At 36.8% G+C, this 13,612-nt stretch overlaps 1 protein-coding gene across 1 annotated transcript in view; it reads left to right on the forward strand.

Annotated features, from left to right (window-relative positions):
- The first annotated feature begins 1 nt into the window (after position 1).
- Positions 2 to 13,612, forward strand: part of suclg2 (succinate-CoA ligase GDP-forming subunit beta) — a 142,266-nt gene continuing 128,655 nt past the window's right edge. Inside the window, 1 exon segment of the mRNA XM_051920956.1 lies at positions 2 to 126. Coding sequence (XP_051776916.1) covers positions 55 to 126 — 72 coding nt within the window. The 5' untranslated portion in view covers positions 2 to 54.

Raw genomic sequence — 13,612 nt, forward strand, 5'->3', positions numbered from 1 at the left:
CGCGCTGTTGCTGCCCGCCCGCCCGCCGTGTCCTCATCTCACTTCCGGGGCAAGATGGCGGCGCGTGTGGCAAGCAGAGCTGTGTGCGGAGCGGCGTTGAGATTCGCACTTTTTCACTTTAACAAGGTGAGAGAAAAAAAAAAAACAAGAAAAGAAAAGAGCGAGGGTTGTATTATGTTGTATGCTTTGTGTTGACTCTGAATGCGTTGCATGCCAAGCAGCCGTTTTCCGTGCCGTGATAGCAAGTTTGTGCAACAAGCTTCTGACACCTTACGGGGTTGGCGGTGCGAGGGGGCAGAAAGTCGGACTGGCACTGTCTGCGAGTAGCGCGGTGTCCGGCAGCAGTTGTGTATGTTGTCCCTTTTTTCGTATGGCGCGCCAAGAAGTGATTCCCGGGAATATTTACTGTACGCGTGACTCTGCACGAAGGGCATCAGAGCAGCGTGGCAGCTCCCCAAAGTGTTGCTTGAAGTGGGAGAGGGAGCTTAGGGGCACGATGTCACTGCGCTTGTGTGCCCCGGGTTTCGTGGGAGTGCAGGCGCTCATTGAGCAGATTTTGGATCATGTTAAGGAGAAACTTGTGGCGGTGGTTTGTAAGAAAGTGGTTGTGAACGTCGAACTTGGCACGCCATAACTTCTTGCGTTCCATTATGATCAGTGAATTTCTTTTCTCGGTGTAGTTTTGATGACAGTGCTGCTGTAATGTCATGGAACGTCAAGAATTATTATATCATTATATAGCAGCAGTGACTCTTTCGAGCCCCTGGCCAAGGTGATTGATCATCTCCTGGAAGCTGTGCATCCTGGGAAAGTTTCGGTCTGATATCAGCAACAGCTCTTCCCAAAGAGTTTACAATCCCTCACAGCGGCACTTTTGGAGCTGTTTGCACTTTGGCCACTGGCTTCATTTATCTGCACTGCAGACTTTCTGTTGAAGTGGAGTTAATAGGACAGAGGGGCGGGTGGCGGTGCCTTGGGAGGTCAATAAATGATTGAAAATACGTTTGTTGAGTGTGGAAATCCAACATCAGCTGATACGTGCCCTCTTACTTTTATCTAAATTCAAAGAAGTAGAAAACTAAGAGGAGCACCCTTAAGAAAGTATTTTTTAGATTAGATGCATTTTATTAATTCCAAGGGAAAAGCCAAGCAAAATGACACCTTTTATTGGCTAACTAAAAAGATTACAATAATAATAATAGTACATTTTATTTATATAGCACCTTTCCCATGCTCAAGGCACTTACATAATATAATAAAGAACAGCAGCATATACAGTATATAGCGTTGTACAAACCATATAAATAAATAAAGAAGATTAAGACTCCTTCTCTAATGCTGAGAAACTTGTTCATGCTTTTATCACATCCCGCATTGATTATTGTAATTCCCTACTGGCAGGTGCCCCTTCTAATCTTCTATCACAGCTCCAGGTTATTCAAAACTCAGTTGCAAGAGTCCTTACTCGAACCAGCAGCAGCAAGCACATCACACCCATCCTGCTCCGTCTTCACTGGCTCCCTGTGTCCTACAGAATCGAATATGAAATCCTACTAATAACCTACAGCTATTTACTGTATACACTGCCATTCTTTATTATATTCTGTAAGTGCCATGAGCATGGGAAAGGTGCTATATAAATAAAATGAATATAATAAAGAATGGCAGTGTATACAGTAAATAGCATTGTACAAACCAGATAAATAAATAAAGATTAAGACAGTGAATTCTGAAAAAAAAAACCAGACAGCATAATTGATGGTCTAGCACACACACACACAGGTTACATGAGCATCTTGACACAGAGGTAAACTGAGAGAAGTTGTAATAAAGTCAAGTAGAGCTAACAGCCTTCCTGAACAGATGAGTTTTGAGTTGTTTTTTAAAAGAATTCGTGGAGTCAGCTGACCAAGTTAATTTCAGTAGGTCATTCCAGAGTCTGGGCACTATACAGCTGAAGGCCCTGCTGTCACCCATGGAGTGTAGATTAGTGTGGGGCACAACAAGATTGCCAGAATCAGAGGACCTTAGTGGGCAGACAGGCACATAGTGATGGAGAAGGTCACTGATGTAGTTTGGCGCGAGGTTATTTAAGGCTTTGTAGGTTATTAGTAGGATTTGATATTCGATTCTGTAAGACACAGGGAGCCAGTGAAGACGGAGCAGGATGGGTGTGATGTGCTTGCTGCTGCTGGTTCGAGTAAGGACTCTTGCAGCTGAGTTTTGAGTAAGCTGGAGTTGTGATATAAGATTAGAAGGGGCACCTGCCAGTAGGGAATTACAATAATCGATGCGGGATGTGATAAAAGCATGGACAAGTTTCTCAGCATTAGAGAAAGAGAGGAAGGAGTGAACACGGGATATGTTACGGAGGTGAAAGTAAGAAAGTTTCTTAATGTGATTTATGTGGGCAGAATAAGAGAGGGAGGAATCAAAAATGACACCAAGATTTTTTACAGTAGAGGCAGGTCTGATGAGATCACCGCCAAGATAGACTGGGAAGGAGCTCATTTTATTATGCATTTTATTAATATGAAAGCTTTTGAGGAAACTCGGGCCCATTCTTCAGGCGAGATGTAATCATTAATTCCAAGGGGAAATTTAGTTGCATACAGCAACAGAAACAAAGGTACAGATTCATAGGGCAAATCAATCAATAGATAAATAAATATGTATTGTGCAGAAATAGTAAAATCAACTTCGAGTGTAAGCATTAAGTCTGGGACTTTAGGAGGAAGCACTGAACTGCCTGATTAGTAGCAGGCAAAAAAGATCCCCAGAAGTGCATCGTAGCCCACCAAGGAAGTGCATGTAGCTAAAAGTGCCCCAAGAGAACACCTACTGGAGGGGATTTTTCATGCTATCCTCCAATTTTTGCAGCCATTCTTTTCTGTACGACAGCTCTAAGTGCATCCTGGGTTAACCCTGTGATAGACCTGGCTTTTCTGATATGATTGTCCAGGCATTTTGAACTGTTTGAACTTAAGTTGCTTCCCCAGGAGATCACGGCATAAACCAATAAACTGGCTACTATGGACTGATTACACATCTCCAGCAGCTTGCTGCATATGTCAAAAGACCAGAGTCTCCTGAGGAAGTCCTGCCAGTACAGTGTTACTGTGTTGCCAATTGGGGAGGATACTCGCATGTTTCTTGCTGCTTGTTTTCCACATAATTAAATAAATAAATGATAAAGCATGCAAGTTAGGTAGATTGCAGTAAAAACACACGGGTCAGTTTAGCGCTGCCAATGGACTGGTGTTCTAGTCAGCTATTTTTCTTGCCTTGTGCTCTGTGATTGCTGGGATAGGCTCCAGCTGCCCAGCAACTCTGCTATGAATGAGCATATTAGAAAGATGGGTGGGTTAGGAATGTTAGTTAATTGATTGATTGATTGATTGATTGAACCTTTGTTGTACATTAGTTGTCCAACTATGGGGCCGCGGCCTACTATAGACCCTCGGTAAACTTCCCAGGGATGGGGGGGGGACATAAGGTGACTGAAAATAATTATAAAGTTTCAACAAAATACTGAAATCGTTAAAAATCAAGTTTCAGCAGGGGTGTCAAACTTATCTTTTCAATATGGACTGTTTCATCATTATCCAAAATATTTTACTCAAAGACCCCATTTAACCAGAATACTTTTACACCTGCCATTAAAATGCTTCACCAGAGTCCACTCACACTAATCTGTGCAGCACATACCACAGCTACTAACCTGTAGTTAGAATGGGAATGGGCCACTTGCAATGATCCTGCAAGACAAAGTGAAAAGAAGATGACATAGAACCTTCTGTAAAGAAACGTATTGTTTTAGCATGATGTCAAAGATGTGACAGTCTCATGAAGGGTATGGCAGGCCGACTTTATGTACACTGCTGCCGCCACTCTCACTTTTTAAAGCTGCACAAGAGGCCTGGCTGGCCTCCTGTCATCCCACAGCTTACCTGTCTGCTTCCATTGCCCTACACCATGCTTTTGTCTTTTCTGACTTGGTCGTTGTATGTGGAGAAAATGTATTTGCAATTCCACTCATGTTAAATGTTGCTGTTGCCAATGGAAATGCTTCAGTGCTGAATTCTGAGGATAACCAAGTAGCTTCTGTAATCACATTGTCGGCAATGATTAACTCTATTTTAAAAAATATTTTTGATTTTGTATTTTCAGGTATATGTAACCATTTTGCTTAATTTAAAAAGTAATGCTTAAGCTAAGTGAGCAGCTTTTGTTATCAAAATATCTATAGTGACAAATTCTGTATTTTGGTGATTACTGGTTATTATTTATTTTAAAAAATGACAGCTTATGCTTTCATTAAGAAATTCAGGCACAATTAAAAAACTTTTTTAAATGAAATTGTACAGGCTGTTTTTGAAATGACTTGTTAATTTTGTATTCAGTCATTAAAAACACCAGAAATGTAATATAATAACAGCAAATACACTCTTGTTAGTAAATGTTAGTTGAAAGCACCTTTGTCAAGACTGCAGCAAAAGTACAAGAGAGTAAAAATCATGTCCTCTGTATGTGGGCCTTCATGTATTCTTGTGGTTCTCCAATAATAATGTTTGAGAACCACCATATTAGGGAATTGGTCTTTCCTGCAAAATCTCATGAAACGAGAACAGCAATGCATATACTGTACAGTACATGGAATAAAGGGAGGCATAACATGTATAAATATATTCTCAAACTCATTCCACCTAGTTTAGAGTTGCAGAGTGCTGGCGCCTATCCTGGTCGGAATGCCAGGCCAAGCAGGCCCACTCATGTAAACCCAATTGAGAAGTGAAAGATAACCTGGTGTTTGGGAATGTACAAAGTCCACTCAAATTATGACCTGGCATTTAAGTTAGACTGCGGTGGCATGGTGCCACCCTGAACATATGGCAGATAAAGCAAAATGATTTTGAACAGGGTCGGAAATTATTTTTAAGAGGAAGTCTTTGCCCTTATTGACTGAAATCCATGTATATTTTGCAAAATATACAAAATAACAATTTATTATCTTATTTTTATTTACTTATTTAAACAACACCCTTCTCTAAAGTGACTTTCAACATTTTGTTTTTCCAATTGGAGTACAGGCAGGTAAAGTTTGCTGTCATCATCTTCATCAAAGTCAGCCATGATAACATAATGTTTTAGGTAACATTAGTCAACATGGTAGCTAGCTAAATTAACCCAGTCATAAGCCATTATCATCAAAGCAGTTAGCAATCACTCACCTTAAACAGACATGAGATGTTTCAGAGATTGGCGTTGGAAAGCAAGATGCTTTGTTTTGTTTTGACAGCAGCTCTGCCACTTATGACATTTGGACTCTAGCACTGCTGTAAGGGAAAGCATGGCAAGCCTTGCAATACATTCAATTTTTCAGTTGTTAATAGTTATGGGCTGTAGTGTTGATGGTATATATTAATAATAATACTGTTATGTTGTGTAGCACCTGTTATGCTTAATTGCACCACAAAATGCTTCACACACAATAAAAGCACTAATATAATTACAACAAAGATTAGTTAAAAAGTAATAAATAACTAAAAATTGTGTCGTTTCAAAAGGAGCAAACAGTAAATCTAAAATCAAGAAAATGCCAAACAGCAAAAGTACTTTTTTAACATAAGATTTAAAACTGTTAAGAGTAGGAGAGTCTCTTAGCTGCTGTTCCAAAGCATTGCATAATCAGAGTGCATAATAAGCCAATGCAGTCTCTTCCCCCACATTTAAAATTAGCTGAAGGAATTGCTAAAAAAGAAACAAAACTAGAATGAAGAACCATTTTAGGCTGCTATAGAGTTGTACAGTATTTAATATATTCAGAACCTAATCCATGTAGGGCCTTGTAAACCAATGAAACAACTTTATCAGTTGTAAGATTTTAGGAAGCCAGTTTAATCTCTTTTGAACAGGAGTGATATGCACTCTTTTATTTGACCTTGTCACCAGTTGTGTCACTGCATTTTGAATCATTGGTGGATGTTCTGTGAAACATTTGTGTAGGCCAGTTTAAAGAGCATTGCAGTAATCAGTCCTACTGACATCCATAAACGAAAGATCTCACCTTCTTTATATTAAGGGAATGACAGGATGCAGTTTTAGTAACATTTTTCAAATGATCTGTAAAGTTCAAGCTAGTGTCAAAGATCACGTCTAATTTTTTCATTTTAGAGCCTGACTGTGGGCCTGCTGTGACCATGTTGCCCTTCATCTGATCTTTGGGCTCAATAATGAGTGTAATGAGTATCTCAGACGTCTCTCCATTAAGATTAAAGAAATGTTTGCCATCCAACACTTATTGTCAGAGGTACAATTGATTAAAACACTAAAGACATTTATTATCATTAAGCTTCTTACTGACATAAAGTTACATATCATTAACATAAATTACAACATAGTGTTCCTCTCAGTCACTTGTCCATGGGGTATCAAAGAAATAGAAAAAAAGAGAGGCACTAAAACTGAATCCAGAGGCAATCCATAACTAACTAGCACTAGAGAAGAACATGGCCAATAGCAACTAAACCCTGTTTTTTATGAAGATAAAACTTAAAAAGGACAGTTCTGTGCTAGAGAGATCCTCCTGATCTTTCAGAAGATCAACCAAGATAACTTGATCCCCAGTATTATATATAGGTTTATAGGTTTTGAAAGCTGAACGGAGTTCCAGGAAGATGATAATACATTACTCATTTATACCACTCTTGATATGGATGTCATGCATTAGTTTTACCAAAAATATTTCTGTAATTACTTGACTGTAAAACCCAATCTGGAGTCTTCCATTCAGTTGATTTGCATTCATAAATGTTGTTAACTGATCAGTTTTAGGTTTCTCAAAAATCTTTGATACAAAGGAAGAACTTGGGTTAAAGTTATTCAATCAGAATCTAAATTCTTCCTTTTAATATTGGATGTAGCAAAGCAGTTTTAAATTAAGAGTTGGCTAACCATTTTAATAATAAACTATTAATGGTATTAACAACATCAGATGATATAGTGGTAATGACCTTTTAAATAGTCTTATACACTAGTGTAGCTAAACTGGACAAAGCAAAATTTATAGATGACCTAATCTGAAAAAGTTTCTGTGCTGAATTGCCACAGAATGTTTGTAGGCAGCAATGCCAAACAAAGAAAGCACAGCTGTAACAGGTTGTCAAATAAGAACAGTTTAATTTCTAATGTTAACAATATTATTCCTAAAAAAAAAAGTTAAAAACATTTTACACTGATAAGGAATAGGGACGATAATTGCATTATAGGCTAGATTTATTATCCTATATTTGGTGTTTAACAGAAACTTCGGATTATACTTGTAGCAATGATTTGATATCAAATTAAACAAATAATTTGCTGTAGCTTTTTTTTTTATTTAATAGAAGCAATAAATACTTTGTAGCATCTCCATACAGTAATAATGCACTCTTAGATGTGTTGATCACCATCTGCATTCAGTCCGCCTACACTCCCTCCTGAGATGCTCAACATGATCATTTAACCAAGGAGTATACTTAGTGAAAGTCATATTTATTGCTGTAACAGGAGTTACAATATCAAGGGTAGCTTCATATAGATTACTAAACATTATGAACTACTGTAGATCATCAGTCTGAATCACCAAAATGTCTGTACCTAGTGCTGGATAAACAACAGAAAATTTCACTGCTGTTATACAGTTATGTAAATAAATACAATGTTTTTTTCATTTTAAAATAAATACAAATATTTATATCCAATAAAACTGCAGAATGATGAGAAACTGTTGTTTTAATGCTAAATTATTTAGATACATACCATTAACATACTGTACAAACTTAAAATGGTTCAGTAACTTTTAAAATTTCCACTGATGATGTATCCAAAGGATATGTACTTTAAAACTACCACTCATCAACATTATTGTAGGCTTATTACTGAAAGAAACTTTGAAAATTCAGAAATGAAATTACCTGTAGATTTTGGAGGGTATTAAACTACCTTAAAATGACATTTCCATTAGAATGCAAGAGAGGAGCTCAAAAGAGCTGAAGTTCCCAAAAGTAAAAGCTTGACACTAAATTAACGTAAGTAGATATAAAGCATCACGAGTTTTTTTGAGATGTACTTCATCCCAACATATATGCATGTATCCTCAAGAATTTTAAACACACATTTGCATACTCTATTCAAGTAACATTTTAAATCTGAACTATTCCTCTTGTGTACAAATGTGAAGTGCTCTGAAACAAGCTTTTAAATTCAATACCCACCCTAATTCATTGGTCAGGAGTCCTGCCCAGAAATAGCTCATCCATGTCATTCTTAAAGTGATGCACTGTTGTTCTTAAGCAGATTTTCTGGAAATGGTCTATTAATATTTTAGCAAAAATATGTGTTTGGGTTGTTGTGAGCATGCAGCTGTATACCTAATGTGGATTATCCATCTTGAGTAATTTAGTAATTTTAGTGTGGGTCCCCATTAGATAGATACTTTATTAATCCCAAGAGGAAATTCACATACTCCAGCAGCAGCATACTGATACAAAAAACAATATTAAATTAAAGAGTAATAAAAATGCAGGTAAAAACAGACCTATTAGGACCTAATGTATCAGGAATTTTTATGTTGCCAGTCTCAGAAAAAAATGAGTTGGCAATTTTCCCTCCCATAACTACAAACACAAGGTAAACACAAGATAAATAAAAATGTATGCATTTTGAGTATAGTATTCCTTTAAAGTGCGTTTTGACCAAATGTGCAGTTTGCTTAATGTTCATTTTACATCCTCACAGATGTTTCTTAAAAATTGTGCCATGTCATTCAAGGGTGTTCCTTTGTTTGTGCTCTGAGGTGACATCTGCTGGAGAAAGTAGCTGAATAACAAATAAGAATGGCATCTTTCAGAGCTGTGGTGGCTTGTGTTCCAACAGGGTTTGCCACAACTTTTGCAGGTCCCGACACTGCAGGTCTGCGATGCAGCCAAAACAATGGCCAATGAAGTGTAAAATGTTAAATCAAAAAGTTCCGTCTTTGTATTTAAGTATTAAGTGCAGTTTTTTAAAGGTTTATCACATCTGTTCATTTTGCAAATAATGTTTGATACAACTCATGAATCTGACATGCTAGAATTTCTGGAGTTGGTTGTGGGTGGGGGTGACTGTGATTCAGTAGATCTTTGTGTGGGTAGAATTGTGTTGTGCCACATGTTGGCAGGTGGAGGGGGTGGAATGAGATCAGGAGCAAGGGAATGAGTAGGCAATGGTATCACTAGTGTTTTTATTTAGAAATGTAAAGATGATGACATATTTTTTGTTGAATAGAGCACAGAATGAAGTTTTTGTTTTGTTTTGCCTTTTTTCCCATATGGTGTGTGAGCTACTTACTAGCGCGTGAATCAGTTGTTCTATGCTGGACAGCCATATGGTATTCGTATACAGTGCTGTATGTTTACGTGTTATACATATGTATTGTTGAAGAAGTTTATTTCTTTTAATGATCCCAGCAAGTAGCATGAGTCATTTGTGTCAATTATATGTTTTTGCCAGTGTTTGTAGTCCTGTTAAAGAAAATGAAGCAAATGTATCCTGTTTTCTGTTGTTATGACCATGCTCTTGACGTTTCCAGTGAGGTCAGTGCAGCCACCTTTTAATTGGGTTATACAAACAAATCTTGAATGTTTTGCTTTGAAAAAGAAGCATCAAATGTGCAGTATTTTTTCTTTCATTCTGAAGCTGATAGCACATAAACCTTTGTAATCGGCTACCTTATTAAACCTCATCAGATAACAGTTTCAGTATGGCAGCTTTATCTCCTGCAAAAAAAGAGAAATTGCAAAACAGCAAGGGAAAATGGAGGAGCAGTTAACAAAGTTTAAGGCATACATGTTGTCTTCAGTTTAAATTGGGCTTCAAGTTCATAAAAGAGATTTAAAGCTATGATTGCATAAAGTTTGTGACTGCTTGTTTTAATGGATAGAATTTACAGTTTGAAAATGATTCAGATGTGAATGCCTGAAAGAAAATCAAGTGCATTACTTCACCTTAATTATTCTCTATTGCTGTCTTAATGAAGCTTATATTTTAGTGAATAAGAGCTCAGAAGGCATGGGAGTTGTAGAAAAGGCAGGGCTCCATCCCCTTGGATAAACCGCTATTGATGTTTGACGTGTATTTAAAGGTGTCTTTGTAAAACATGATTGGTTCATGTACCTTTTTGAGTATAGTTAAAGCAAAATTACCTTGTGTAGAATCTTCGCCTGAAGCTGAATAAGCATTTTGTGAAATTTGCCTTGGTAAGTTCACAGTGCAAATTAATGTCATATTGACTGATCTTCGGCCTTTTGCAAGGATTAAACCAGCTAAAGTATTTCACTGAACCTGCTATCCATTCTGTTTTCCTTGGAATTTACAGTACAGGTCTGAATCTGCAGTACAGAACTTGCTCCTCTATTTGTAGTATTTTTATACATTTCTCTGATTCTCACTGTGAATCCAAAATATAATTAAACTATGGTTTATATTTTGAAAAACTACTACAACAAATTCCTTTTTGCTGCAGTATTTTAGACCCCCAGTCAATCTTTTATCCATTTTATTTATCTCTGCCTTTATTTATGGCTAGATGTAACTGCCCGTTGAGTTATGTATTTATTTATTTATTTTTGTATTTTTCTCAGAAGTCTCCGTGTGGCATTGAATTGTAATTCTCAAAGGCGAGAGTGATGCTGTTATTTCTCTGACTATTGTAGGTGCCTGTGAACATTGTTAAACTTTAATTACACAGATAATACATGAGTCGATAGCTATAGCTTCAAGGGAATTCAGTTCATTGTAAATATCAAAAAAGTAATTTATCCAGCATCTCACCTTTCAGAAATATAAGCTTTGGGGCTTAATTCACTTTTACCTTTCTGGTAATATAATATATATTTTCAGCATTTCCAGATTTCTGAATGCATTTCTTTGCTTTTTTATTATGTAATCTATGATCTCGAGAAAATGTCCCTAGTGCATTCAAGATATTTACAATAACGCATATCTTATAACACCTTGCAGCTTGTCTAAAACAATAGAAAGGGCAGAAAGACATGTTCACACTATTCATTCACTCTCTCGGATGGTTGCTTGCTTTTTTTCCAACAACTTCTCTGTAATGTGGTGTAAAAGAGCATTGGCTTCTTCGGTCTTCTGATTCTGATTTCTTAAAGACATTGTTGTTACTTTTTTTTTGGGGCTGTTTTTTTTTTTTTTCCCTTTGAAAGTCTCATACAGTCTGCCAGTCTAGAAGTATAGATATGGTGTGTTATATCTGCATGTAAGATATCACGTTTTGAGACGGATGAAAAATGGGTTGTTATTATGAGGAATAAACAATCAGCTTCATTCTGAAAAGATGTCAAAAATGAAAAGTGAATTAAGAAGCCCTTTGAAAAGGTGAAATATTCTGTATCTACTGGTTGGGGTGACTTGTGATATAAATCAGTGTTTTTTATTTTATTTCTCCTCTTTTTTTTTTTTCCTGGTCTTTTATTTATTATTACTGACAGCTAGCATTTTAGCTTCAGTTGATATAAACTCCCTTCTGCATCTAGCTAAACACCTTTTTCACCTTGTCAACAAATGTGATGTATTTAATTGTGTGCATTAACACTGCTTTCCATTGTGTTTCTGTTACCGGTACAAAAACTCCTTTCCAGAATGAAATATATTTATAGAGCCCTTAGTTTACCAGTAATGTGAGCCCCTGATTATAACAAATTGCTGGGAGGCTTTAACATTAGGCTGCTGATGTATTGTGTTTCCGTAAAATATGGTTGGATGTTGCAGAAAGCCTGTGCCATCCATCACCACAGGAGCACCCGTTCTTTTCAGTGTACTGATGGAATCCTAACAAGATGCACATAAATGACTTGATAGAATGAAAATAAGATGGAGTAGGTCATGATGTCCATATGTGTACTTATAAAAGAGCCGAAGAAAGCTTGTAAGATACTTTCTTAACATTATGTATGTATGTATGTATGTATGTATCGCTGAGGAAATAATGTTCAAGAAATAATATGGGTAATAGTGTTCACTTACAAATCACCCTAATTTCGAAAAATCTGATGCACAAATACTTTTTGGGCTCCTGCACCTGCTTTGATGGAAATATTCTTTAATTGTATCAGCCTCTTAAGGTTTTATTTGGTTTTTAAAATACAGTAGGTCTTGATTTGATTTGAGAGAATATTGCTCTGCTTTGCTCACCATTGAACTCTTTGTGCTACTTTGTGTCACAAGCTCTGTGTAGCTGAAACTGGATTGTCCGTAATGCTATTGTTCAGTTCTCCATTTATGTGCAGATTGTGCAAAAATAAGTTTTCTATAATGAGGGAACTTAAAAGCAGTATATGAGTGTAAGCATTGTAGTTAATCTATCATTGCTAAATTATGCAGTTTGGTAACAGCAGGATCAGTGTCATGTATAACCAACACACTTTTTCATGCATATGTTTGCTGTTGCAGATTTATATTTGCCATTTCTGGCTTAATGTCTCTCACGTAGCTTGCCTTCAGCAGTCTTGAGATTTGCTAAAAACATTTGCCATCAAAACACCAATACACTACCCTGTCTTACTCTCTTTTATAAAGGGCTGACACCTTGCAATGTCCATCCATCTATTGTATTTTTCTTAGCCCTTAACTACTCGCACCATTTCTCATCTCACAAGTACTTGCGTGGTGTATTTTATCTACCAGTGTTAAAAGTGCCTATTTATATGTACGCTGTGAGGTTGTAATATAAAATATTGCAATAATTTTAAATTGTATATGTTTTTAATGTAATTTAATACCATATTACTGAATAGTATGACACAGTCTAGGATTATCTGAAAATAAAATAAAGCTGATCCACTTCTCCAGTGCTCATTTGTCACTGGTCACACTTTCATCCACTGTAGGATTTGCACATGGATCACAACTGAAATCTTCAGTTATTGAATGTTCTTTGCAGACAAAGTCACTGCAAGAAGAGTATCTCATTGTTGTCATACATACACAAGTACCAAATGCACCATATGGAACTTGTGACTGTGCATCCACTCATAAAACCAGCTGAGGGCACACTAGAGGGAAACCACTGTGACACCGGACTTGTAGTAAAGCAAGCTGAGGAGAGATGGCGGATGCTGCCGGTAGGCTCAAGTAAAAGGACGTTGGACAAAAATAACTGAGATTGGGGTACAAAAATACACCAGCGCGAGTAGTTAAGGGTTAAGAAACATACTTTTGTCTAATTAGGGTTTTGTCATAGCATTCTAGAATATTGCTGGTTGCACAACAGCAGGAGATGTGGAGGACAAGCAGTGTCACTAAGTGGTTAAGACTTTGGATTTTAAATCACTAGTATGCCACGTCTTTGTCCTAGTCACAGTCTGCCATATTCAGGTTGTATGATATTTATGGAAATGACTGAGGAGTACTGGTGTTCACCATAGAAATGTTGTCTATAAAATATATTTATGAGACAAAGAGAGAGTTTAAAGTTACAATAAACAATACTACAATAAACAATTTCAGTTTATTTTAATTAATTGTACTTCCACTTAATAGTCCAATACACATCCTTCGAACACATTGTTAC

Source organism: Erpetoichthys calabaricus, chromosome 18 (assembly GCF_900747795.2).
Source record: "Erpetoichthys calabaricus chromosome 18, fErpCal1.3, whole genome shotgun sequence".
Classification (NCBI taxonomy): Eukaryota; Metazoa; Chordata; class Cladistia; order Polypteriformes; family Polypteridae; genus Erpetoichthys; species Erpetoichthys calabaricus.